At 52.6% G+C, this 26,513-nt stretch overlaps 3 protein-coding genes across 10 annotated transcripts in view; 1 reads left to right on the forward strand and 2 right to left on the reverse strand.

Annotated features, from left to right (window-relative positions):
• The window catches only part of SLC25A42 (solute carrier family 25 member 42), a 28,268-nt gene extending 24,803 nt beyond the window's left edge, over positions 1-3,465 (reverse strand). Inside the window, exon 1 of the mRNA XM_034997645.1 lies at positions 3,388-3,465. The gene's annotated coding sequence lies outside the window, so the exon portion shown is untranslated. The remainder of the gene's footprint in view (positions 1-3,387) is intronic.
• Positions 3,466-6,294: 2,829 nt separating this feature from the next.
• Positions 6,295-26,284, reverse strand: ARMC6 (armadillo repeat containing 6). Of its 5 annotated transcripts, none has more exons than XM_034997636.1 (9): positions 25,962-26,284; positions 19,663-19,836; positions 18,466-18,548; positions 13,793-14,366; positions 12,002-12,147; positions 10,811-10,942; positions 10,335-10,472; positions 9,109-9,351; positions 6,295-6,650 (listed from the first exon to the last, which is right to left on the reverse strand). In XM_034997636.1, the coding sequence occupies exons 2-8, from the start codon at positions 19,787-19,789 to the stop codon at positions 9,139-9,141; spliced, it is 1,413 nt and encodes a 470-aa protein (XP_034853527.1). In that variant the 5' UTR covers positions 19,790-19,836; positions 25,962-26,284; the 3' UTR covers positions 6,295-6,650; positions 9,109-9,138. The 5 variants fall into 5 exon arrangements, with proteins under 5 accessions (XP_034853527.1, XP_034853528.1, XP_034853530.1 ...); XM_034997637.1 differs by lacking the exon at positions 6,295-6,650 and adding an exon at positions 8,590-8,692; XM_034997639.1 differs by lacking the exon at positions 6,295-6,650 and having other exon boundaries at positions 8,590-9,351; positions 19,663-19,814.
• SUGP2 (SURP and G-patch domain containing 2) overlaps positions 26,117-26,513 on the forward strand; it is a 34,146-nt gene continuing 33,749 nt past the window's right edge. The window contains exon 1 of one of the 4 annotated variants that reach the window (XM_034997621.1): positions 26,117-26,135. The gene's annotated coding sequence lies outside the window, so the exon portion shown is untranslated. The other 3 variants (XM_034997619.1, XM_034997618.1, XM_034997620.1) reach the window with 3 other exon arrangements.

The raw sequence follows: 26,513 nt of genomic DNA on the forward strand, positions 1-26,513 counted from the left end.
GAGTCTAAGACAACGCTCCTGGTACTGGCTGGTGACCTGCCCATGGCCCTGAGGTCACCCCCCTCCCCCCCTCCCCGCCCCGGACCTCTCAGGCCGCCCTACTGACACAGCTCTGACAGAAAACCCGGCTTCTGCTGATCTTTGCTGAGACCCTGGAATCCAAGCACTCAGCTGCAGCAAAAGGTACTCAGGGAAGAAAACAAACGTTGACAAGCATATTTTTAAAATAGCGCAGTGACCAGGGAGGGGCTGCTGGGGGCCATGTTCTACTTCTTCAGCTAAGTGTTAGCTTTGTTATCCTTTACACTCTCTTCTCACGTGCACATTATAAACTTTTTACTAACAAGTATCTCGCACTTCAAATAAAGAATATAATGCATTTTTAAAAGAGCTGGTTTGCAAAACCCAATCAAGCTAATAGTTCCGATCATCTCAGTATTCCTCTAGTGTCTAACCAAGTGCCAAAACAGAAGAACCAGAACAGGATGACAGGTAGGAAAAGGCCTGACCTCAGTCTGATGATGCCCTCCACCTGGCACCAATAGTGGGAAATAGCGGACAACTTCCCCAAAAGATTTAACATCTGATTTATCACAATCTCAACTGACAGTCAAATTCTTTTGCCGGATCCAAGTGGAAAAACAAAAACTTAGTAACAGCCAACTTTTTAAACCTCCCCTCCCAGGACTATGGCCAATGCCCATGTCTCTCTCTTGCAAGGAACGCCCCCGCCCCCCAAACCCAAGGTTTCCTCCAGAGCTCCACAGAGGAGGGACTCAAATATTCCTTGGACTGAACTTTAGTCCAACTGGGGAAGAGAAACAGAGATACAATGTTTAATCACCACTGCACAGGCCAGAACACAAGAGTTGAATAGAAAGCCCAGAAGTGGTGTTCAAAAGATCTCTCGGGCTGCGCTTTACCTATCAGATTGGAGAAACCAGGACACTTGATAGTAACTGTTCTGGCCGCTGGGAGAGGAAATAAGCAATCCAGTTTCACAGCTGAGAGAAAACTGATGGCAGCACAAACTCTCTGGAGGAACATTAACCATTTCAATGGACATACCCTTTGGCCTGGCCACTCCTAGGAAACTCCCCGAAGACCAGGTTTCGTAAGTATCTGGGCTCCAGCCCCACACACGTTCATTGCATATTTGCTCATGCATGCGTCCATCTATTCATTTCACCTCAGTTTGTAGGAGAAAATATGAGTGACAACTTCAGCAGTCGTCAGTAAGGGACTGGCTGTAACTCTGGCACACCCATTTGATAAAAATCTCATGTAAATTTAACAGGGGCTTAAAAGAGGTGGGGGATATACATCCCCTCCCCCCAAGCCATAGACTATCTCTGGAAGGAAATGGGGCAAGTTAACAATGGATGCTTCCAGAAGGGTACTGGGTGCAGACAAACCTGCTTGGTTTTCACTGTATGTCCTTTTGTACTTTTTTTTTTTACCATGTACATCAATTACCTTATCAAAGTTTACATATTTGCATATGTATATATATGTAACGTGTATACATTTGTAGTATATAAAACGTGAGTACGTGTACATATGAACGTGTGTATGTATACACCTACATCTACATACACAGGCACATACATAAACACACACATTTTAAATGACTCCTTTTGAATGTGGGCAGAAAACCCCATTGGCTTTAGTTTCTACAGGAGAAGGTGATGGTGACATGACCCTTTGGCACATTCTGGTGGGAGAGACAGAGGGGGGTAAGAGGTGCTATGCAAACCTTACAGGAAACCGCACCACGTTATTACTTTTCCACAACAAAGCTACCGTCTTCTTCTATGCTGCACACTTGCAAATCATACTCCAGGGAACTTCTGAAGTTCCAGAAAAATTATTATTCCCAGCACCTCACCAGGCTCCAGTTTTACAGTTTGGCTCTAGGTGGCTGTTAACATTAGCTCTCCTCACTCTGAAGAGTGTTTCCTTACTCTCTAGGTTTATCGGCTTTAAGGGCACCAGGAGTTCTTGAGGGTCAGCAAGGGGCTTCGGTCTGCAAGAGCTGGGGCCACAGGCTGGGAGCTGGCACCTCCCTTGGGTGCCACTGGAGGCACCCAAGGTGTTGAAGTCCCGCTCCTGCAGTGTCCCCACCCCCACCCAGCCCCAGGACACAGAGACACGTGCTACAGCAACGTTCAGGGGCCGCCCCTTCCAGCTCAGTCTTTCCGGACTTTAGTCGTGACTCCTGAGGAACAGCTGCAGGGAAGGAGGGGGTCCCCTCTCCTGCCAGCCCCTCAGAGATAAGCACAACAGATGGGCAAAAATGGGGAAGGTCTACAGAGAAGGGTCAGCAATGCTCAGGGAGGGATGGGCTCTGCCTCCCCAGTTCAAGTCTCTTTAGGTTTTGTTGCTGGTAAAATGGAGATAATTCTGGTTTCGCCTGGCCAAAGGGATTATTGTAAGCCTGGAAATCACTTTACAGACTGTCATAAATGAAAAGATAACCTCTGGGTGGGCTTTTCTTTTGGGTGGGGGAGGGTGCAGTTATCCTGAGAGAGCTAGGCTCGGGTGAATGTTGGGGAACCTGGGGGGGGGGGGGCGGTTCAAGGATAACAGAGAGGCACAAATATAGGTACACATGTAAGAAAGTACGGGTGGGGGACAGACTGGGGGTGTGTCATGGAGAGAGGGCCTGGAAAGGCACAGGGCAGGTGGAGGGGTGGGGGAGAGCACTGAGGGCCCTGACCCAAGTGGCTGAAGGGAGGAAGCAAGAGAGGGGAACAGACCTGGATGTGAGCAAAATCAGTGAGGGGATATAACCCGGCCCAGGTGTGAGTGGGGGGCCACGAGTTCGGCATCATAGGCTCAGGCATGGGTGGAGGGGGTGTACGCCCAGTGGCAGAGGTGGGGGTGCATGGCTCTGGGTGTGGAGGTTTCATCAAGAGGAACAATTTTAGGTGATGTGGGGGGTATCCATGAGTGCGGGGGCGGTGGCAGGTGTGTGGGGGAGAATATTGGTGGGGACATGGACTCAAGTGCGTGTGGGTGTGAAGATCCAATTGTGCCGAGCGCCTGGGGACACGGCCCCAGAGGTGTGGGGGATGTCAGCGAGGTGGACAGTCTCAGGTGTATGGGTGGGGGGTGTTGTCAACAAGAAGGGACGTGGTGTCAGGCGTGTGTGGACTGACCGTGAGGGTTCAGATCCGGCTGGGAGGGTCCCCAAGGAGCACCAGACGCGGGGTGTACGGGAGGGCTTTAACCTCTCCTCCCTACCCCTGCGACGCAGCTGTCACGCCCTGCCTCGCCCGCCCCCGCCCCAGGACCCACGACAAGACCGTGCCTCGCCCTAGCTCGGCCCGAGGGGCGCGGGCCCCCGGACGCCTGCGCCACCCCGCGCCCTCTGCTCCCCCTTACCAGCTAGGACGCGTCGCCTTCACCACCACCACCGCCGCTGCTGCCGCCTCGGGCCACCACGGCCCCGCCTCGCGCACCCCCAGCGCGCGCTGCGGGAGGGGTTCACGCCACGCTCCGATTGGCTGCACGCTGGCCAATCGGCGTTGGGGAACACAGAGATTGATTGGCATGAAACAGACGGGCAGCCCCTAGAGCCAATCACTGAAGGGTAGAGGCGGGCTATTGGGTGAGGTTTTTCATCCCAGAGGCGGTCCCGCGGGGTGCGAGGTGCTGGGAGGCGAGGGCCGGGAGGTAGGCGAGGATTGGAGCTCTGGCAGAAGACGAGCAGCCCTGACGACCAATCCCTGGGGGGCAAGGGCAGGGCTCCGAAGTGGCTGGCGCGGCTGGCGCGAGAACGGAGGGCGTAGCCTAGAGGGCGATGAGGATTGGCTGCGACGCCGAAGACGGACAGGCCCTGCGGCCGGTCGCAGGGGCCGTGAGCGGTGTGCCTCCGGGCAAGGCAGGAGAGCGCAAGGTGCTGAGTTTGGCCGGGAGTGCGGCGGCCCAAGGCGGCCGCAGACGCCCCGGGCGGGGTACTCTGGTGCTGTGTCGTAGAGGCTGGCCCTTGGACCTCGCCGCGTAGAAACAGGACCTCCAACTCTGGCTGTGAACATGGGCCATCGCAGCTGAAAGACTCCCGGATAATTTTACATTCCTTCACTCCCCGCTATTTCCCTGCCAAAGACACGGAGAAGGCAGACTCTCTGAGGTCACTCAGGCTCGTCCTCTGAAGCTCCAGGTTGTGAAGATGTGGAAACAGGTGGAATCCTACCCATGAGCTTTGTGGCTTTCTGGAAGTGTTGGACTTTTCTGATTTCAAGCTTTCTCCTTTACGGGATCCAGTGACATCCCCAACCGGCCTCCTCCCGGATAAGCCTTTTGTGAATCAACCGAAAACTAACCACTATCTCATGAGGTCAAAGCGACCACTGGCCATATTTTACAGAAACCAGAGTGCAGAGAGGTCTAGCTCCTCGCCCACAGCGCTTCAAGTGGCTGAATCTGGAGGTGCATTTAGAGCAGCCTGCTGTTTGGAAGTGGGGTAAGACAGTGTCAGAAAAGAGCCACCAGGGGCCTGAGTGATCTGGGTCAAATCCATGTCCAGCCACTGGCCCACTACATAACCTTGGGCAATGGTTGTGGATCGGTTTCCTCAGGGACAATGATCCCTACACCTTGATCTTTCCTCTTTTGGGCTGCTCCCCTGGGAGAACTTACATCCTAGCCCTTGCCTTGACCTTCTGGTGAAAGCATTTGACTCTGCGGGACCATCTGACCTGTGAGCCTCAGCTTCTCCGTGAGGTGAAGTTCATGGGATTCTTTGCAGACAGATGCCAGCAGTTTAGAGAAGACACCTGCCATCCAGTGCCCCTCTGTGTCACTGGCACTCCTCCCAAGTCCACTCACTGACTCTGACTCACCAAGTGCACTCTCTTAATCTCCAGCGCGGAGAGGGTTACAAATGTTCCCAGATACTGGCTCTTATTTCCTCTAGGCACTGGCTAGGGTTGGTGGAGATCAAGTTCAGAACCAGGGAATGCTGGGAGGGAGCAAACCGAAGCTAGGCCTTAATAAGGGTTCACATTTCAGGGCTGGGCAAGCCCCCTGTGCTTAATCCACAACATCTCGAAGGGCTCCCGGTATGGAGGACTATATGGAGGACTATGGAGGACAGGGAAAACACTGAGGCTCACACTGTTGATGTCACTAGCCTGAGGCCACCATCTGACTCACAATATTCCCATGATATTCCCACCTGGGCCTCTCTCCCGTACCTCCCCGCTTCCCAGGTTTGCTCCCCAGCCAACTTCCAGGCCCTGGTCTCCATTCTGCTCTCTGGACAAGAGGACACTGAGGTCCACTAAACACACAATGGGTGTCAGGTCCTTACTGGGCCAAATACCATCTCAGGACCGAATTTCTAGGTGGTGGGGGTAGGGGACAGCACCTACTCTGCAGATGAGAAAACTGATCCTCATACTACAAGTGTTCCTTGCTGAAAGGGCCGGAAGCCGGGTTTGAATCTCTGCTGTTTTTTACTTGCTGGCCACCAGACCTTCAGCAAGTGACTCAAGTTCTCTGACTTAGTTTCTCCAACTACCTCCCAGGGTTGAAGGCAGCACTAACGAGATGAATGGAAGTTAAAACACTCACAACTTCGCTGGTCCACAGCCAGCACTTGCTGAGTGTTGGTGATGGATAAACTGTTCTCCGGGCCTGTTTCCCTTTCTGTAAATAGCGCTTCATGGGATGTGGACATAGACCAACTATGGGTGGGGTTTGCCACCCAGAGAGGGAGATATTTATGCTACAGAAGTCCCTACTCACAGCACCCACCTGCCAGGCCCTGGGAGGGAGGCAGCAAGCTCCTGGAAGGTCCCAGGATACCCCTAGGGACAGTGCCAACTGAGGCAAGGGTCAGGCAGCAGCCCAACACCAGGCTGCCTTTCCTGAGGGTGCCAAAGGCAATGCCTGGGCTCTGGCCTCTGTTTGCTTGTCAGCATGCTGGCGCCGGCCAAGCTCCCTGCTGCCTTTCCAACAATGGCCAGTAATGCCCCTTGGCATCAGCAACTGACACTCCCACTGTGGGCACTTCAGCTGTGCCTGGCCAGGGTGCCTGGGATCCCAGCTCTTCCGTGTCAGCCTGGCTGGCTCTGGGCAGGACACTGTCTCTCTGCCCCCCAGTCTCCTCTACCTCTCGGGGATCCCTGGAATCATCTGACATGATGGCTATGAGCCAGGCCTGGGCAGAGTGACAGGGCTTAATCAACAGAGGCCAGAGAGCCATTTGCCCAAGGTCAGGTTAGCAACGCTGGCAAGAGAGGAGGGGCGTGGAGGCAGGCCAAGCTGGGTTCTCATCCCACGGAGGCCCCTCAAAGGCTGGCGAGTCTATTTCTCATCTGGAAAATGGGGTTTGTAGGCCCTGCCTCTCAAAGATGTGTTCATAAGCCAGGACCCTGGGTCCTTCCCTGGCTGGAGGGATACCTGCTGAAGGCAACAGTGATGTCAACCACGCCCAGCTGGTTTCAAGGCAGTTTTACTCAGCCTCCCAGAGACTCAGAGAGGCTGCACGGTACGGGCACAGCCTGAATGTGCGGGCCCCTCCCTTGCAGCGGTTTTCTCCCGGGCGCCGGTTTCCATGTCATCAACGAGGATGGCAAGCACTCAGAGAGGGGCCGTGGGCCTTGCTGGGGGCTGTGGTCCTGTGTAGCAATCCACTTAATCTGTTTTCAGGAGAGGAGGCTGAGGTTCACCTGAGGTGGCAGAGCAGGGACTGGAACCCAGGCTTGGCCAACCTCAATGATATGCCTGCAAACCCTGTGGATTTCCAAACAGCCCCTGAGCCACGCCCACTGACGAAGCCCCATTCTTCGGATTAAGGTGGAAAGGACTGATAAGCTGGAGCCCTGCCTCCCCAGAGCAGCCTGCAGCTGTAGGAAGGCTGGCCAGGAGCTCAGGGGAGCAGAGCACTAGGCCTTCCCTCCAAACCACCCCTTTATTATTTAGGTGTATATTCAAAAACATTTACAGGAACCTGGAGCAGAGCAGGGAGACAGGAGCCTGCCTACATGCAACTCATGGGCAGTAGAGGACAAACACAAAAGCACACCAGCATAGGCTCAGAGCTCAGTGACACAGCACAGAGGTGATGGGACCAGGGCACCAGTGAAGGGCAACAGAAGGGGATCTCCCCCATGGAGGCAACATGTGAGCTAGAACCTTGTGCCAGGGAGGAGCCAGCCATGGGGAGGGCTGGGGGAGAGGTGCTTCAGGCAAGGACAGCATGTGCAAAGGCCTTACGGGGGGGAAGCTGATGTGGCTAGAAAGACAACTAGAAGACAATGTAGGGAACATGAGGCTGGGAGGTGGGCAGGGCCTGGAGGACAGTTGGTTTTATGGAGAGGGCAATGGGGAGCCTTGGGCAGATCGAGAGCAGAGCTGGGGCAGGAATTACAGGAAGAACACCTCAGGCTTCCCCAGAAATGGGCTGGCACCACCCACCTCCCACAAGACAGATGATGATACATGAGGCTCACAGGGCGTACAGACTACCCTGAGGTCACATGGGTGGCAGAAGTCAAGGCAAGGCAGCCTGAAGCAGGTGCAAGATCCTTCTACATACTGGGTGAGTTCCCGGTGGGGGATGACCGGGTCAGAGGTTCATGTCAGCCCCCCTGAGCTGGCAAGGCCCTCCCAGCCAGGAGTAGGGAACAATTTGCCACCACAGGGAGTTAGGACCAGGGTGATGCTACCACCCCCGCCAGCTATTCACATTAGCCATGGAAATTAGGAGGCTTCTAGGAAAGGGCTTGAGCTGATATCAAGGACAAAATTCAGGCCCTCCTCAAGCTAGGGGAGATGAATGACAAGCAGTGGGCTGGGTGTTCCAAAAGAGGTGAGGGGCTCCCAGTGTGTGGGCTGGAGAGGTCAGGTACCGTGCCTGGAGCCCACCAGGACTCTTGAAGTTACCCAACCCTGACTGGGCCACATGGGATGCACAAGCTGGCAGGTGACCCCGACATGACCCCCAAGTCATGTAAATGCAGTGTAATGCAGAGGAGCACTGGGGTTTGCCAGGCACAGCTGCCTAGGGACCCCCAGAACACTTTGGGGGGACAGTGGGGGTATTTGGGGCAGCAACAGTGATGTCCATACTATAGATGGGAAACTGAGGCTCAAGAAGGAAGGCAGGCTGCCCAAGCCACCTGGCGAGCTATGACCTCAAGCAGCCAGGCAGACAAGTACAGGATAGTCCTTCTAGGGTGAATGGAGGTGGTGAAGCTAAGACAATCGGGTGCCTCCCATGTGCCCAGCTCTGCTTGCACACCCCTCAGAGCGGGTTCTATTTCCCCTCTCCCCATTTCACAGAGGATCAAATCAAGGCTCAGAGAGATTACATCACTAGCTCAAGGCCACAGAGCTGAGTGAGATATAATCAGAAACAATGGCCTTGGGGCCAAGGCCCCAGGTGTGAACCATGGCCCCAGCAGACTGGCTGTCTGGGAGTAACAGCAGATCATATATCCCAGGCTGTTCTCAAAACCCCTTTGCTTTCCTCAGCGACCCCATGGCCTCCCCAGACGTCTGCCCCTCTCCCATTCTCTGAGGCCACTGGAGGCAGCACCCATACTCCACCGCGCTATGGAAGAGATCCCTCCATTGTTCAACTAACAGAGTCTTTTATTACTGGGCAGTACTGGCGGGCCTGGGACCCCTGGAGGCAGAAGAGCTTGGTCCCTGCCCTCCGTCCAGCAGAGCAAGGCACCTACAAGCCATATTACAAGTGAGAGATGAGCAGGGGAGAAAACAGACTTGTAGGAGCCGAAGCGGGGTGGACCCAACCTCCTGTGAGACCGGCCGGCGTGGACCCCACATTTCAGTTAGCACTTTGCCCCCAAGCAATACTAAGGAGGCCCTTCTGGTAGGAAAGGGCACGGGGTGGTGGTGGGAGGGCAGGATGGGTAACGCCAATGCTGTCAGCCGGCCCGGAGAATAAGGTGAAGGGAGGCCAGGACCCAGGGGCTGCTTTCTGCTGTGTAAATGTTTCACCAATGCTCCCTTCCCACCCTAGCCTGTACCTGGTACCCATCAGAAAACACCCCTCACTGAGTGGGGTTGGAATCCAGGGACTAGAGTGGCAGGACACGGACCTCCTCCCTGTTCCTGAGTCACATAACTCACCCAGAGCCATGGCCCAGACTGAACCTGAGGTCACGGCGCCAGGTTGCCCTTCTGGCCAGTCCACAGCTCTCGCAGCTCGACATGGCAGCCAAGGTCCCGCAGGGCAGCCTTGGCCACGTCCTCGCAGTCACGGTGGGTGGCACGGGCCCGCAAGATGAGTGCCTCAGCCCCCAGGTCCAGGATGGGCTGTGAGAAGGCCTGGCTGCGGGCCACCAGGTTACGGATCAGCATGCAGGCCTGTTTCTGGGAGGAAGAACTGAAGGTGAGGGGCTGTGCACTGGTGGGTGGGGTCCACTCTGACCTCAGGGCCCCCATCATAACATAACAGGCAAAGGTGATCACAACCAACATACGGTAGGTGCTTACACTGTGACTCATGAGGCTAGATTCATCTCCCCACTTTATCCTCTCAGTCACCCTGGGAAGCAGGGCTAATTCCCCCAACTCCCAGGCGAGGAAACTGAAGCTCAGGCAGTCAAGTGCTTGGCAGGTGTGGCTAATCCCTCAAGTGTGGGACCCTCAGTCTCAGAGCAAGATTCCCCTGTGGCTGGCAAGAGCCTGGGCAGGGGCCCCAGGAAAGGAGGGCAGAGAGACAGTGGGGAAGAGGGGGTTGTGCACAGGGCCCACCTGTCAATTACATCATCACTCGTTCACCAACATCTGTGCCCTGTTTATCTGCCATGTGTGGGTGCCACAAAGCACCCCACCATTGGGAGACTAGAAGACAAATAGTAGGTGAGGTGTGAGGGTGTGAGGGACTGCCCAGCCAGGGTGGTGAGGAATGGGTAAGGTGATGGGTGAGCCAAGAGCAGTGTTCCAGAGGAGACACCATCAGGAGCGAAGACCCCTAGTGGGACAGAGCCTGGTGTGTCTGAGGACCAGCAAGGAGGCCCCTGTGCTGGGAGGGTGTGCGAGGTGGGAGTGGGGGAGGCAGCCCATGGATAGCAGGGAATCTTCCAAAAGTCCCAGCAGATCTCCACCTGCTCTCCTCCCATCTCCTCCTCCTCTTCCTATCCTTCTGAAGGAACTGTTAGGAGAGGAAAAAAATCAACACTGGAAGAGCAAAGGAAGAGGAAGACAGCTATGGAGAGAACTGGGTGCATTTTCACGGATGGGAAGTAGATACCTTCGGGGGCTGGGAAGGAAAAAGACTTTGAGAGGGCTGGGATGGGGATGGGGACAGGGAGGGCCTGGGTCCTGCCCCGCCCTCCTGCCCACAGGCCCACCTGTACTCTAGCCTCTCGCGGGTGCGCCTTCATGGCCTGCAGTGCGACCAGGGCCCCGCCGCCCTCCATGATGACCCGGCTGTTCTCTGGCTTTCGCAGGGCTAGGACGCACAGGGCCGCACAGCTCTGCTCGCAGACCTGTGGGGGGTCACAGGGATGGCGGAGACAGTCAGATGCTCATCACCCAGAGGGCCTGCCGTGGCTGCCACTGTTAATTCCCCAGGTGAGTGCCCTGCAGTTTCCCCTGGAGAGACCGCTGCCAGCCCGTGTATATACCAGATCAGTAATAAGAGGAATGATAAAAACCTCAACCACGCTCTTAGGGGGGACGGTCTCCACCGAGGCCTCTCGCGGGCCCCACCCCAGCCCTAGCCCTGCTTGAGGAAATGGGGAAGAGCACCAGGTGAACCCAGATACTGATTTGGGACTCCAGCCACTGTGCCCCACCTCTTGCGCCCCCTGCCTGGGGTAGGTACCTGGGGGCTGGCCAGGTGCTGGGTCATGGCGGCTATGATGGACTCTGTCCCGCCAGCACGAATAATGGCGTCCTTCACATCATCGTTGCCTGCGATGGCCCACAGGGCACTCAACACTTGCTTCACAAGGTCCTACAGGAGGGTAAGGTGGGGGTCAGCTCTGGCTAGCTCGTCCTCCTGCGCTGTGCCAGACACTAACTGCTTGGTTGCTGGTTTGTAAGGGGGGGGGGCCGAGTCTTGAGGGAGGGTCTGTTGTTCCGCTGTCTGAACAACAGGTGGGGCCACCCTGGGGCATGCGGGCAGCCTGTGATGGCAGGAGAGGCTCAGGGAGGTGGACCCTGTGGATTAGTCCACCTGTGCCCAGCCCAGGCATTTGGACAGCCTTGACACCCACCCCTCACACACGGAGGGGGCATGCGACTCAGGCCAGGAATCAAAGCCCAGGGTCCCCTGGCCATAGCTGAGTCCCCAGGTCCTGAGCTGAGGACAGCTGACCAGATGCTGCTGGGACTGCTGACCGCCCCAGTGAGGGGCAGAGCTGTGAAAGAGAAAGAGAAAGCGGTGGGAGGGAAACCAAGCCTCCACCCACCCCCGACTGTCCAGGAGTACAAACAAAATGCATTCCCTCATGAGCTTAAGCCGGTTCAAATACAGCTTTCTGGGGTTGGGGGCAATAGGACCATTGCTGCCAAAGGACGGGGAGGTACTCCCGCCCTAAGCCAGGCATGTAGAGAGGGGATTAAGTGGCTGTTAAATGAAAGAATAATGAATAGGGGTCCCTGCCCCATTTTATGGATGGGGAAACCAAGGCACTAAGGATTTGTCTCACTCAAGCGTCACACCCCTGAGCTGGGGGCTGGGCCAGCCCCTGTCAACACCCACTCACGTTCCTCCCACTGCTGGTAGAAAATACAAAGGTGTTAAAGGATAGTAAGACAGGGTGGGTGGATTTGTTTTCTCCCAAAACTTTACTTCCTGCCCTGGGGTCAATGAGGAGTGAAAACTGCACTTTGCTTCCAGGGTCAGCAGACAGGGCCGGTATGTTCTGATTCAAGCTTGTCTGGGTGGCTGGGGCTCAAGGGGGCAGAGTTCACTGGGAAGTCTGGAACCTTCCTGTGGCATTGAGAGAAATGACAAATCGAAATCCAAGTGAGGGGCGCTTCACACCCTAAGACGGCTCTGGACACCCACCTGGTGGTCACTGCAGGTGGCCAGTAGGGCCACCAGGACACCGAGGCCCCCAAGGTCGACGACCTCCTGGCAGAACTCGTTGCGGACGGCCAGGCGGGATAGGGTGCTGCAGAGCTCACTCAGGACCCTGGGGTTGTCAGAGAATGCTGTGGAGAGGGAGAGGAACCACTGGGGGCAGGACAGGGAGAGAACCAGTCCCAGCTTGGAACCAGAAGCCAGCGGTCCTGGTACAAATCCTGTTCCACCTGGGAAGCGGGGCCCTTCTGCCAGGCAGGGCGGCCACACGCACCAGGAGAGCCCCACTGAACACCAGGGCCGCCCGGGCCTGCAGTGCTCCCTGCTGGCCGCAGGAGAAGACACGCGAACTCGCCCTCCCCCACGCGGTGTCCCAGATAAATTCCAGACCAACTGATGAGCTCAACTAAAAAAAGAAAACCATAATAGTGCTATAATAAAACATCCAAACTATTTTTATGTTCTTGGGGTGGGAATGACCTTTCTAAGTGCAACGGGAAACCCAGAAACCGTAGAGGGACATATGGATAGAGTTGACCTGGGCAAAATTGAACACAGATGCCGAAGACGAAGCTTAGAGGCCCCAGGGAGGAGAGGCCTGCACTGAGGCTCACATGGGGGGTGGCCGGGGTGGAAGGGTGGGGGGGAGTGGACAACCCTAATTTATACAGAGCTCTGTGACAGTCAGCTGGTATGGCCCCCTGGTCAGAGTGCAGCCCCCAGCAATGCCATGAGCACTAATACTGGGGGGAGGTATTCTCTAGATGTAGTGACATCTATGATCAGCTAACTTCAAGATGACCCTTGATGGTCTGAGTGTGGGCCTCATCCAGTCAGCTGAAGGCCTTAAGAGGGAAACTGAGGTCTTCCTGAAGAGGAAGAAGCTCACCTGAGGACTGTGGTGTTGGCTCCTGCCCAAGCCTGCTCCATGGATTTCAGACTCACCAGCCCCTTGGGCACATGAGCCAATTCCTTGACACACACACACACACACACACACACACACACACCCACCCACCCACCCCCGGTTCTGCTTCTCTGGTAGAACCCTGACGGACAGGAGCTCTGTCAACAAACGAGAAAGATGTAAACTCCCCCTCAGAGAAGCAGCTCGACTTCGCAGATGGCTGGGCCTGTTTTCACCCTCTCCAGAGGTATGAGACTGAGGCAGGCCTGCCTCTCCGGAAGACAGGGCCAGAGTCACACAAACAAGCCTAGCTATAGAGCCAGAGCCACAGGCAGGCTGGGAAGAACTCATTCTTCTAGCACCTTCTGTGCACCAGACCAGAGTCAGGCCTTTTCTGGTGGGTACAGTGGACAGGGGGCAGGGAATTTCAGGTCTGAACATCAGCGCTGTGAGCTCCTATGGCTGGCTTGCCTTGGTCATCCCAGTCAGGAACATGTACGTGCATAACAATTTGAGGCTAAGTATGAACCAAAGTGTAAACCTCTACCGGGGACCAGCCACACTCCCCCATCTTTGGGAAACACCCTTATTTGTCCCTTTGGGGAGCTCTCCTTTCCGTGTGCTCTCAGTCTGTGTGGGTGCACAGAGCCAAGCCCCTTCCTCAAATGGCTTTAGAGATGGGCACAAGATCTGGTCTTGGCCAATGAGCCCTGGCTTGGAACTCTCCTAGAGCAACCAGAAGTAAGGACACTATTCCACCAGGGCTGCCATGTGGGTGGTAGTAAGCCAAAAGAGGCAAGTGGAGCCTGGAGCCAGCCATGCCTGAAGCAGTCCTAAAACCCAACTCTCATTCTCACACCTGCTCCTACCTTTGGTGGCCTCAATGAGCACCTTCAAGCCTCCATTCTCCTGCACAATCATCTTGGCATGGTCGTGGGCATGGCCAAAGGGCACACGGATATCATCGTCGAAGGTCATGACTCGGAGGGCCCAGCAGGCCTCCGTGACCACGTCAGCACAGTGACCATGCCGGGTGATGGCACCGGTCAGCAAGGGCAGCACACCGGCCTTCACCAGGCTCTGCCGATTCTGCTCGTGCTTCAGGCTGGCATGGCACACACAGCGGATCCCAGAACAGGTCAGATCGGCTGCGTCAGCATTCTGGGCCAGTGTGACCACCAGCAGCTGCAGGCCCTGGGTGTCTAGGAGATCGGGCTGGCCATCGGTCAGGGCTGACAGGGCGTTGAGGGCCTGGAGCAGGAGGCCCTGGTCACTTGCTATAGCAAGCCTCCAGGCGGCGAGAAGGATGGGGTAGGCCCCCTTCTGGGCTGCCAGGAAGCGGCAAGCCTCATGCTGCTTGCACTGCTCAAAAAAGCGGGCAAGGTGCGCGGACACCTCCTGGGGGCGAGAGCGGGCCACGGACTCCTGCAGGTCATCCAGGGCCTAGAGGACACGGGAGAAACTTCAGTGTCAGCTCAGCCCAAAGAGGTTCCACAGTGACAGGGCTGCCCCCGTGACATTCCCTCTCCTGGGATCTAGGCCTGTGATGGAAATTCAGTCCAGCCGTGGTAGCTTCCACACTAGGAGCTTCGAGCTTCAGAGGCCACAGAGAGATGGAGAGACCCAGCTCTCTCAGGGTCCCTCCATGGAGCCACACACGTGAGTGCAGACACAGTCAACGCTCCAGCCCTAGCTGCCATGGCAAGATGCTCCAAGCCAGACCCTCGGAACCATCTGGCTGAGCTCAGTTCACCCAGCCGAACCATAAGGTACAAGAAAATGGCTGTTGTTTTGGGTTGCTTACTATGCAACTAAAACTAATCGACATACCCTCCAGTGGCCACCTCTCCAAGGAAGGTGAAAGTTACCTTTGCCAGACCGGCCCATACAGATGCCTCCTGTTTCTCTCTCATTCATTCCACAAATATTTATCTGCCAAATGAAATCACACCACACACACTATTGATCTACCCAAATTCAATTCAAAGTCCCTGGGGGGAAAAACAGTAATAACGAGAGGAAACAATTTGAAAAGGGCATCCAAGTCTAGCTGCCGTTCAATTCCATGCTCCAGACCTGCCTTCAGCAATGGGCCCAAGATGAACCCAAGCCTCCTGGGGCTTACGAAATCACTGGTCCCAGGCCCCAGGGAGGGCAGCTCTACAGATGCCATCAACCCAAGCCAGAGGGCTGTGATTTAGCCACCACTGCCCGGAATGGCAAGGATGCCTGTTGGCTCACCGTCCCTGAGCTGGACTTAACTGAGTATATGTTGCAATGACACAGAATATTAATAGGCTAAAAGCAGAGAATGTGCCTTGAATGGACATTTGCCAAAGAAAATACACTGGTGGCCACTAGGCAGACAAAAGGATGGTCCACATTGCTAGTCATTAGGGAAATGCTCGAAAAAGTAAATATGGAATTACCACATGATCCAGCAATCCCACTTCCAAGCATATACCCAGAAGAACTGAAAGCAGTCTTAAAGAGATGTCTGTATATCCGTGTTCACAGCAGCATTAATTCTAGTAGACAAAGGCTGGAAGCAACCCAACTTTCCATTCATGGATGAATGGATAAACAGAATGGGGTCCATCCACGCGATGGAATATTATTCAGCCACAACAAGGACCACAATTCTGACCCAAGCTCCAACATGGATGAAGCCTGAGGACATTATGCTGAGTGAAAGAAGCCAGCCACAAAAGGACAAATACTCTGTGATTCCACTTATAGGAGTCCCTAGAGGAGTCACATTCACAGAGGCAGGAAGTAGAACTGTGGGTGAAAGGGGTTAGGGGAGGGGAATAGGAAGTTAGTGTTTAATGGGCACAGAGTTTCAGTTTGGGAAGATGAGAAAGTCCTGGAAATGGATGATGGGGATGGTTGCGCAACAACGTGAATATACTTCGTGTCACTGAACCATCCACTTAGAAATGGTTAAGATGGTGAATTTGTGTTATATTTTACCATAAACCAAAAACAGAGGACGTAGCATTTGAGCAGGAACCTGGCAAGAAACCTAAAAAGCTGGCCCAAATGGCCCAAGTGCCGTTAAGACGCACAGTGCTGGAGTTGTAACACTCTGGGTTTAGTCAGGTAAGAGAAGAAAAGATAATGGCCACAATCCACACACTCGTCTCCATCCAGTTTGTGGGGAATCTCCTCTTGTCCTGGATGGCATCAGGAAGGCAAGTCTCTGTGCTGGCTGGCTAAGATGGTGGTCTTCACAGTCCCTAGGTGCTGCCTGAGACCCCAGACCCCAGGAGTGGCTGAGGAGAGGACAGTCGCTAAAGTGAAGGTGGCAGAGTCAGCTGTGTTCCACCTGCGACAACTCAGCATGGTGATGGGGGCTTTGTCCACCAACCCGGGGGTCACTTTCTCTGTGACTGACGGCTTGGATTTGAAACTCCTCACACATAAAACCAGTCCAGCTCACCTTCTCCTTAGAGAGTTCCAAGACTTCTTGTTTTGTTTTTTTTTTCTACAAGTCTGTGTGCAACAAATTTCCTGACTCTGGTAGACTCATTTCAAAAGGCATCACAGAGTTGAATCTTTCTCCTACAGATAAGCACTGTTCACACGTCGGAGCCACGGCAGCAGAGGTCAATGCCGCCGTGGAATGAGAAGGGGCTGGTTCAACTGCAAGGTGAGAGTAAGGCTGGGAGGATGTGAAACCCAATGTGTGTGGCGCCTCCCACACGGGAAGGGAAAGAAGGTGTTTGGTGGGAGAGACGAGACAGGGACTTTCAGATTTTGCTATAAATGCTTGAGTATTGCTTGAATCTTTTATGCCAAGAACATGTTCACGTTGTTCTTCAGTAATGAAAAATAAAATTTAAAAGTCGAATTAAGAAGAATAAAAAAGCAAAGGTTGTGAACAAAGGAGTTTTCTGTACTGCTGGTAGAAGACAGCAGAGCTGTTCCCAGCTTGATTTCCCTGGGAGAGGGACCTGGGTCTGGGTCCCAGCTCTGCCCCTCACTGGCTGTGACCACAAGTGAGTCATTTATCTTTAGGGAGCCTCAGATTCCTGATCAGCAAAATGGGCTAACAACAGATTGAGATAATATGTTTTATTTATTTTTTTATTTTTTTAAAGATTTTATTTATTTATTTGTCAGAGAGAGAGTGAACGAGCAAAAGCAGTGAGAGCGGCAGGCAGAGGGAGAAGCAGGCTCCCCGCTGAGCAAGGAAACCGATGCGGGGCTTGATCTCAGGATCCTGGGACCATGACCTGAGCCGAAGGCAGATGCTTAACCTTAGACTGAGCCACCCAGGTGTCCCATGTTTTAAGAATTTAACACAATGCTGGGGTGCCTGGGTGGCTCAGTCGTTAAGCGTCTGCCTTCGGCTCAGGTTATGACCCCAGGGTCCTGGGATCGAGCCCCGCATCGGGCTCCCTGCTCTGCAGGAAGCCTGCTTCTCCCTCTCCCACTCCCCCTGCTTGTGTTCCCTCTCTCGCTGTGTCTCTCTCTGTCAAATAAATAAATAAAATCTTAAAAAAGAAAAAAAAAAGAATTTAACACAATGCTGAGCACTTAAGAAGTACTCAGTTACGAAAGACTATTGTTACTGAGACCCTTCATATGTAAAGAGCATCTACAAATCAATAAAAACAAGATGAACAACCCAATAAAAAAACTGCCAAGACAACAAACTCCTTTCTTACTAGCAAATAAGTTAAAACAAGGAGATAATTTTCTCAAAACCTCCATGAGGCAGGAGATGGTGAGGACCCTGAGAGCAGAGAGAAGTAAATACCTTGCCTTAGGCAGAGCTGGGTTCATACCTAGGGCTGTGTTCTCCAACTTCCTCTTTTATCACTTTACTCTCTCTTGCTGTCAGGTAGATCATTTTTTTCTCTTTGGATTACCCATCTGTAAAATGGGAATAATAATCCCCACCTTGCAGGGGTCTTTGGGAGAATAACTGAGATAGCACAAAGAAAGCACCTTGCCCAGAACTGACTCCACAGTCAATTCTCAATAAACACCACAGCCTTTGCCTTTTTACCAATAGCATTTAACCCCTGTGACCTTTACCTTCCTTGTTTGTGTGCTGGAGAGTGAGGGTAGGCTCTGGGCCTCTGTTACCCCATCAGTAAGTAAGAGATGACACCACCTACCTCACAGGCCAGTTTTAGTGCTAAAGGGGCAGGCTATATAATGTGCTGGTGAATAGTCAGTGCTCAACAGGTGACAGCCTTATTGTGATTCCACTCTCTTTCTGTAATTCCTGTCCATCTCTGAGAAAACTTAGTGGTTAGGAGGCTCCTCCATGGTGCCCTCTGTCCCAAGGCTGCCAACACCGGGGACAACCTGAGCACTATCCATCCCAAAAGGGCTCTCAGATATGGACTCAGGGAGCCCTGGCTGCAAGCTCAGGCTCCCATGTACACGCTGGGTGCCTGCCCTTCAGAACCTGCATCTGTCATCTGGGAACCAGTGGAAAGGTGCCCCTAACAGACTGTTAAACAGTGATGTGCGTGGAATGACATGTGTAAGGTCAGCCATGCCCACATGGGCCACCCCTTCCTACCTGTAGGATGTCGTGTGTAGGCTCCTGGGATCCATCTGCAGAGGCTCTGGGTGCCAGCTTTATAATGTTGGTCAGATCAACCCCTGTGGGGGGCGGGGGAGAGGTCAGGAAACAAGTGACAGCCATCATCCCCACAGGCCTGCCAGAACATACCTCACATCCCTTCTCCTGGGACCACCCCACTCTGGAGGCCTTTGCGGGGTCTGCCCAGCTCCCCATCCCAACCCTTCCCTGCCAGGGCCCAGCAGCCACATTCATACAAGGGATGTAGGATATGGAGGGGTTGTCTTTGCCCCTTGGCCCTGTCCAACCACTGGGAGCAGAGCAGTAGTGAGGCTGCAGGTCATCACTGTGGCGAGACACACTCTACCTGGTGGGCTAGGTAGAATACCACCCTGGCTGCACATACCACCTGGCTGCACCCCCACCCTCCCTGGCACCCCTAGGGAAGCCTCCACTGCACAAGACACATCTGGGTACTCCTCCAGTCCCTGGCCAGTATCTATATCCTATATCCCACTCTGTGCCGGGGACACCAGCCTCTGACCTCTGAGGCTGGGCCCCTGAGCTCCCTTGCCCTCTCAAGTCTGACCGGGCTTGACCAATGGGGAAGAGGACTTCAGATTAGAAGAAATGGGAGGGTGGGATATTTATTCCCATCTCCCTGCCTCTGCCTCTGCCAGATGACTCCCCACCCCCAGCCATGGCCTGTTGTGGGGCCGGGGAGGTCTCCTAACCCTGCCCACACCACTGTAAATAAATAGTCCCCTCTTAACCACTGTCCCCCATAGGCTGGTGTTTCCACAGGCTGGTGACCAACACCCCCTTCTGCCTCCATGAACTCAAGCTGGAGTGTAGGTGAGGCAGGGAGGTAGGTGGCCCTGTTTCTTGGGAGGTAGTCAGGAAAACCTCTTCAAGGAAGTGGCAATTAAAATGAGACCCACCTTGAAGGATTCAGCCCTGCAGATGTCTGGGTGGGGGGTCAAGGCAAGTAGAGGGAGGACAAGAACAAAGTGGGAGAAGGTGGCCAGCCTGCTCAGGGCAGAACGCAGACAGGGCGACGGGGCCCAGGGCTGCCACGCCAGGCAAGAGAGAGCCATGGCAGGAAATCATTCTTGCACGTTAAGAGCTGTGGACTGGAAGTGACTTTTGGGCAAAGAGTCAGACCAGAGCTGGGACAGAGCCACAGTGCCCTACCTTGTGATTCAAACTGTTCCACGGCCTCTTTTACTGCGTCCTCTGACCCCATCTCGAACTCTTCAATGTTTTCACGAACGGCTGCATCGAAAGTCTCCTGGGTGATACGCTTGGAGGCCATTTCCATCTCCTGTGCATGGGGTGGCAGGTGCCTGCCTGAGAGACACTCTCAAACTGAGAAATCAAGGTAGGAAGAAAGCTTCATTGAGGGTGAGAGGACAACTGCGAGCCTGGCTATCACTTAGGGAAGAGCTACCAGGGGCCAAAGCCTAGGACCTCCCAGGAAAAATTCTAACAACCTGGGTCACAGAGAAGGCTGATACCCCACCATCTGCAGAGCTTCTAAAAGTGTAGAAGAGGGCAGGTGGTTTACATTTTATCTAAGAAAGAGAAGATGTTAATATGTGTCCTTCTAGTTAAAAAAAAAAGGATAAAATAATACTTTAACAATATTACATGTTATATGTTGTTACATGACCATAATGAAACACGGTTATAATGCCACATTTTATGTAAAGTGTTATTTACAACATGCAATATTTGTTGTAACATGTAATACTATAACTATATGGTATTTTATCATATAGTTAGGTATTTCATAGTTAACTATGTAATAAAACTACTTACAGTGGTATGCTATTATACCAATAAAAGTTTTAAGATAAAAATTAATAGGGGCGCCTGGGTGGCTCAGTCGTTAAGCATCTGCCTTCGGCTCAGGTCATGATCCCAGAGTCCTGGGATCGAGCCCCGCGTCGGGCTCTCTGCACAGCGGAAAGCCTGCTTCTCCCTCTCCCACTCCCCCTGCTTGTGTTCCCTCTCTCGCTGTGTCTCTCTCTGTCAAATAAATAAATAAAATCTTTAAAAAAAAGAATAATAAATAAAATGGTAAGCGAAATTAAAAACTAATAGAAATACTTACCATGAGGGGAAGTAGGGAAAAGGGTGGTGAGGACAGGACGAGAAGCTGGATTATTCTCTCCAAATATAACTTGTTTCATGGTTGCTGTTTTTTTTTTTTTTTAAAGGATTTTATTTATTTATTTGTCAGAGAGAGAGAGAACAAGCAGGGGGACGGCAGGCAGAGGGAGAAGCAGGCTCCCCGCTGAGCACAGGGCTCGATCCCAGGACCCTGGGATCATAACCTGAGCCGAAAGCAGACGCTTAACCGACTGAGCTACCCAGGCATCCCATGTTGTTGTTGTTGTTTGGAGATTTTATTTATTTATTTGAGACAGAGAGAGATATAAAACACAAGCCGGGGGCGCCTGGGTGGCTCAGATGGTTAAGCATCTGCCTTCGGCTCAGGTCATGATCCCAGGGTCCTGGGATCGAGTCCTGCATCGGGCTCCCTGCTCAGCGGGGAGCCTGCATTCTCCCTCTGCCTCTCTCTCTCTCTGTCTCTTATGAATAAATAAATAAAATCTTAAAAACAAACAAAACAAAACACAAGTCGGGGGAGAGGGGCAGAGGAAGAGAAGTGAGAAGCAGACTCCCCACTGAGAAGGGAGCCTGATGTGGGGCTCGATCCTAGGACTTTGGGATCATGACCTGAGCCGAAGGCAGACGATTAACCAACTGAGCCACCCAGGCGCCCCCTCTGTTTCATGGTTTTAAGTTTATTTATTTTTATTTTTTTTTTTTTTTTTTAAAGATTTTATTTATTTATTTGAGACAGAGAGCATGAGAGGGAGGAGGGTCAGAGGGAGAAGCAGACTCCCTGCCGAGCAGGGAGCCCAATGCGGGACTCGATCCTGGGACTCCAGGATCATGACCTGAGCCGAAGGCAGTCGCTTAACCAACTGAGCTACCCAGGCGCCCCATGGTTTTAAGTTTAGAACCCATGTAAATGCTTTATGTGGTTAGGAAAAGGAATAAATCAACATAAACGAAAATAAAAATGAAAGCAATCCCTAAAAATCAAGAGTAAAATGAAACCCATGAATCTAACAATATATCTATGCAGAGTTTAAAATACAGTGATAGAGGGGCACCTGGGTGGCTCAGTCGTTAAGCATCTGCCTTCGGCTCAGGTCATGATCCCAGGGTCCTGGGATCGAACCCTGCATCGGGCTCCCTGCTCAGCGGGAAGCCTGCTTCTCCCTCTCCCACTCCCCCTGCTTGTGTTCCTGCTGTCGCTGTCTCTCTCTCTTTAATAAATAAAATCTTTAAAAAATAAAATAAAATAAAATACAGTGATAGAACCATATATTCCTACTGGGATGTACAATAAGAATAGAAAGAACTGTAAAAGAAAATCTTCAACAGTTTTTAGTAATCATGTTATTGGAAATGATAATAGTAATATTATTTGGAAGCCACTGTGGATATAGCAAATAAGTAATATTGTTTATCTCATTAGGAACTAGCACAAAAGAAAAAAAGATTCTAATACACACAAAAAAATCCAAAAAGTAAAAACTCAGAACTAAATTTGAACTGGAATTATCCGTACAAACTCATGGATGGATTTTTTCTTAGTCAAACAAAGAACCAATTTTTCTTTTCTTTTTTTTTTAAAGATTTTATTTATTTATTTGACAGAGAGAGACACAGCGAGAGAGGGAACACAAGCAGGGGGAATGGGAGAGGGAGAGGCAGGCCTCCCGCAGAGCAGGGAGCCCGATGCGGGGCTCGATCCCAGGACCCCGGGATCATGACCTGAGCCGAAGGCAGACGCTTAACGACTGTGCCACCCAGGCGCCCCAAGAACCAATTTTTCTAATGCTATCAGCTGAAAATGCCTAGAGGAAATAACACCACAGCAGTAGTGAACACCCCGAACACCACCAATGGCCTCTAAGTATCATTTTCCCAACAAAGAAGAGAGGACTCCTGGAGGAATGGCTGATTCTACAACTGAGAAGAAAACAGGCCAGAGAAGCTGAGCCAGGAGCATCTGCTCAGACCAGAAAGCAAGGAAGCTTCTAAAAACCATCAGGGTTAAGTCAAAGGACTTGGAGCAGACCCTAAGAGACGCCCATGGGCCCAAGTGACAGATGAGCACTAAAACAAAACAACAAAACCAAACAAAACACAATAAATAACAAAATCTATGCGTTCATAATAGTACTAAAACACACCCTGCTCATTTTGCTGAAAACTGGCAAATAAAGAATACAGCATTCATTCTACTTCCCTCACATAATTACCAGATTATAAAGAGGGGAAGAGGAAAAGTTCTGTTTTGTAGATGAATTCCAACTGATTATCCATAACTGGGCAGATTTAGATGACAATCCCCACAGGCTGCAAAACCGTAAGGAGCAAAACTGATGGGGAACCTGACAATGAGGGGACAGTACCCTCGTCCACTGCGTGATTTCACATCACCAGAATAGAAAGCCAACACCACCTGCCTCCAGACAAGAGTGAAATGCACCTGTGAAATCATCTTCCCAAAAACTCAAACCCAATCTGACCATGCATCCAATAGAACTTTCTGTGATGATGGAATATTCTCTATCTGTGCCATCTACGTGGGTTTTAGCAGTTGAAATATAGCTAGTGTGACTGAGGCACTGAACGTGTACTTTTTATTTATTTTTATTTATTTTTATTTTATTTATTTATTTTTATTTTAAATAGTCTCCATGCCCAGAGTGGAGCCCAACGTGGGGCTTGAACCCACGACCCTGAGATCAAGACCTGAGCAGAAATCAAGAGTCAGCTGCTTAACCGACTGAGCCCCCCAGGCAACCGTACCACTCTCTCTTTTTAACGAAGAGGGAAACAGGCCTCAGGCCCAGAGCCTAACAGGGGTTAACAACTATTTTCATTTTGCTTCTTTTATTATATCTATTTTGTTTATTGCGGTAATACTTTTTCGTTTCCATTAAAATACATCACTTTCTAAATTTATAATAAAGTTTCGGAATAGTACAAAGAACACCTATTTCCTTCTAACTTTGCCAGTTGTTAACATTTTGCCAGGTTAATCTCTGTGAGAGTATGTGTTCCTGCACACACGTCATGTGAGAGTATGCTCCAGGAATCAGATCCTTCCCTCCTAAAGACGTCAACATGAATCTCCGAAGGACATTCTCACACATCCAATGTGCAACTAAAATTTAACACAGGAAATTTAACAATGATACATTACTATTTTCTAATATACACTCCATGACCAACTTTCTCCATTGGCCTAATGCTGTCTTTGAAAACAATTATTTTTCCTGGTCCCAGGTCTGTTATAGAATCGTGCATCACAGAAAATGTTAGGGGAACAAAGGCACAGGGAGTACTAGGACAGCAGGAGGGGAATGTGGCAAAAATCCGAAGGCAAATTTGGGCTGTATGGGCAACAGGCCACTCAAGCCTGCGCTTCTGTTTCTGAAGGTGGCACAGGATGTGAATATTCCATCTGTGTTTGTGCAGATGTTTTCAGGGAGGAGGACAGGCTCTGGGGCCAGCAGGGGGGACTTGAATCCCAGGCCCTCCACTTAACCTGTTGGTCAACTCTCTCTTGTGTGACATGGGGATAAACAAAGAGAATCTACCTCATAGGGCTGTCGTGAAAATTCAACCAGTTAATCCCTATAAAGTGCTTAAATAGGATTTGGCACAGAGTAAGAGCTCAATAAACATTAGCTATTGTTCCTTTTGTTGCTTAGAGGTAATTCAACCAGTTCAATTTGGGGGAGAGGCATAAGGGCATCAAACACCATACCTTGCTCCCTTGCAGGTAGCTCCCCTAATTCTTTCTGCCCCAGAACAACAAGGATCCATTTAGGGGTTGCTAAGGATTTCCATGGTCAAAGGTGAAGGAAAAGAGTAAGGATTTTCTGTGTCAATTAAGAGCTTCTCAGTGAGGCACCCAGGCTGGTATGTGTGTGCAGGTGTTTCTGACCAGTTCTGAGGGGCAGGAACTTCCCAGCTGGGACTGTCGGAGGGACTCTGTTCCTGACCCTGCTACCAAATGATGCTCCCACCACCCTGACCATGCTTCAGATCTGAGTGGGTCAACAGTGAGTGGCCACCCTGTCACAGAGGCCCAGTCCTAAAGGCGAATGTCAATTATACCTATTTTACGGATGGGAAATCTGAAGCTCAGAGAGGGGAAGAACCTGTCAGAGATCACACAAGCAGTAAGAGGCCTGGTCATCATGCCACTTTACTTCATTAACACTTGCCCTCCACCTGGGTTCTCTGTAGAGTTCCTGCTAGCTCTTCCAGGCCACCTCCTCCTGGGTGCCTTCCCTGACCACTTAGAACCTGTATGCGCTCTCTGGCCTTGGCTCCCCCTGCCCAGTCCTGAGCTCGGGAGATCAATGTCCGGCTCTGGGACTACCTCTAAGGCAAGCTGGGCCTTAGGTTGGGCATAGGGCTAGGTGACAGAATGAAAGTACATATCTGGAGTTCATGAGAAGGACGGTGCCTAGGAATGGTCATCTGGGAGCCACCTGGGAACAATCCAGGCTAGGAAAGGGGGAAAACAGCATTACCAGTCCCCATGATGGGTCGAAGGTGTGCTGGAGGAAAGAAAGGGAGTTAGCAAGACCCCAAATGACAGCTGGTTTCCCTTTCTAAGCCAGGGTTCCACTCACCAAGAAAACGGTGCCCTGACATGGCAGGGACTCCAATGACTCATCTTCCTCCACCCGACACACCCACCCTGGTTCAGGCACAATCCTCCCTATAGGTGGCTTCCTCCCTGCCACACACTGTACCTCTATTCTCCACTCAGCAGGCAGGGAGAAACTCGAAATCACAGAGACCTCACTGCTCAAAATCCTGCACTGGCGTCCCAACCCTCTCAACAAAATCCAGTCTACTTACCAGCACTTTTTCTACGTGGACCTCACCTAGGTCTCTTACCTAGACCTTCTCAGCAGAGCTTTCCCACCTCTTTCTCATCCTTCCCAGCCACCCAAGGGATGCTCTTAATAACCATATGGTTAAAGCAGCGCCCCCCTCCTTTCGCATAATCCTTTTTCAATACTATATCTACCTGGAGCGACATGTTCATCTATTTTACCTCCTTTTACTGTCTAGCCTCCTCCCCAATTAAGTTTAACCTCCACAAGAACTGGGGCTCAGTCAACTTTGTTCACCACCTTCCCCCCTGCCCAGGATGCAACCAGATACGCAGCAGGCACTCAGTACATAGGTTATGAATGGATGAATAAATGAATGAAAAGCCGAGGCCAGGGAAATGGGGGATTTTGTCCCCTGGCAGCTTCTGTAAGAGTCATTCCCCAAAACCAAATCCCCGAGGGCGGCGCCACAGTCACCAGCCCGACCCCGCGGCGCCCACTCCCCTCCCCGCGCGAGGGAACTCCGCGGCCGCCGCTTCTCACCCGGTTTTCGCAGCCTCGTGGGGAAAGGGTGGGGCTCGCGACTGTCACCGGCAGAACCACCTCTGGTCCCTTCCGGCCACCGTACGGGCGCAGGTGCGCTGGCGCCAACTCGCCTCGGCCTCCCTCAGCTCCACGGGCCGCTCCCGGAGTGATCAAGAGTGACCGCGAGCGCAGGTAAAGCCGAGAGAGCCAACAGGTGTGCAGAGGCGGCGTCTTTGCCGCCTTTTTCCGGCCGCTCCCCGTTTCCGCCGCCCTCAATAAATTAATCTTTCGCCTCGGGAGCGTCTGCCCTGAGAAGCGAGCAACGCGCCTGCGCAAGAGGACTTGGCGGCGGCCGCCTGCGCCTGCGCACCAGGGCTCGGCGGCAGCTTGCGCCTGCGCGGCGCGGCGCTGCGGAGACCGTTGGCTCATTTGCATGGCCCCGCCTCGCGCGGCGGCGGCGGCGGCGGCGGCGGCGGCGGCGGCGGCGGGTGAGGAGCCTGAGGCGGCGGCGGGGGCGGCTCCGCGCGCGGTGGGTTCGGGGTGAGGCCTGGGCCTGGGCGTCGTCTGTGG

Source organism: Mirounga leonina, unplaced genomic scaffold (genome assembly GCF_011800145.1).
Source record: "Mirounga leonina isolate KUSES-001 unplaced genomic scaffold, KU_Mleo_1.0 Mir_94, whole genome shotgun sequence".
NCBI lineage: Eukaryota > Metazoa > Chordata > Mammalia > Carnivora > Phocidae > Mirounga > Mirounga leonina.

Bases quoted from the DNA above. Each gene is read 5' to 3' on its own strand.
- ARMC6 (XM_034997636.1), bottom strand. From the start codon at position 19,789: ATGGAAATGGCCTCCAAGCGTATCACCCAGGAGACTTTCGATGCAGCC. The intron at 12,148-13,792 runs GTAGGAGCAGGT...CCCTCTCCACAG, and splicing joins GCTCATTGAGGCCACCAAAG to CATTCTCTGACAACCCCAGG. The intron at 10,473-10,810 runs GTACCTACCCCA...GACCCCCCACAG, and splicing joins AGCACCTGGCCAGCCCCCAG to GTCTGCGAGCAGAGCTGTGC.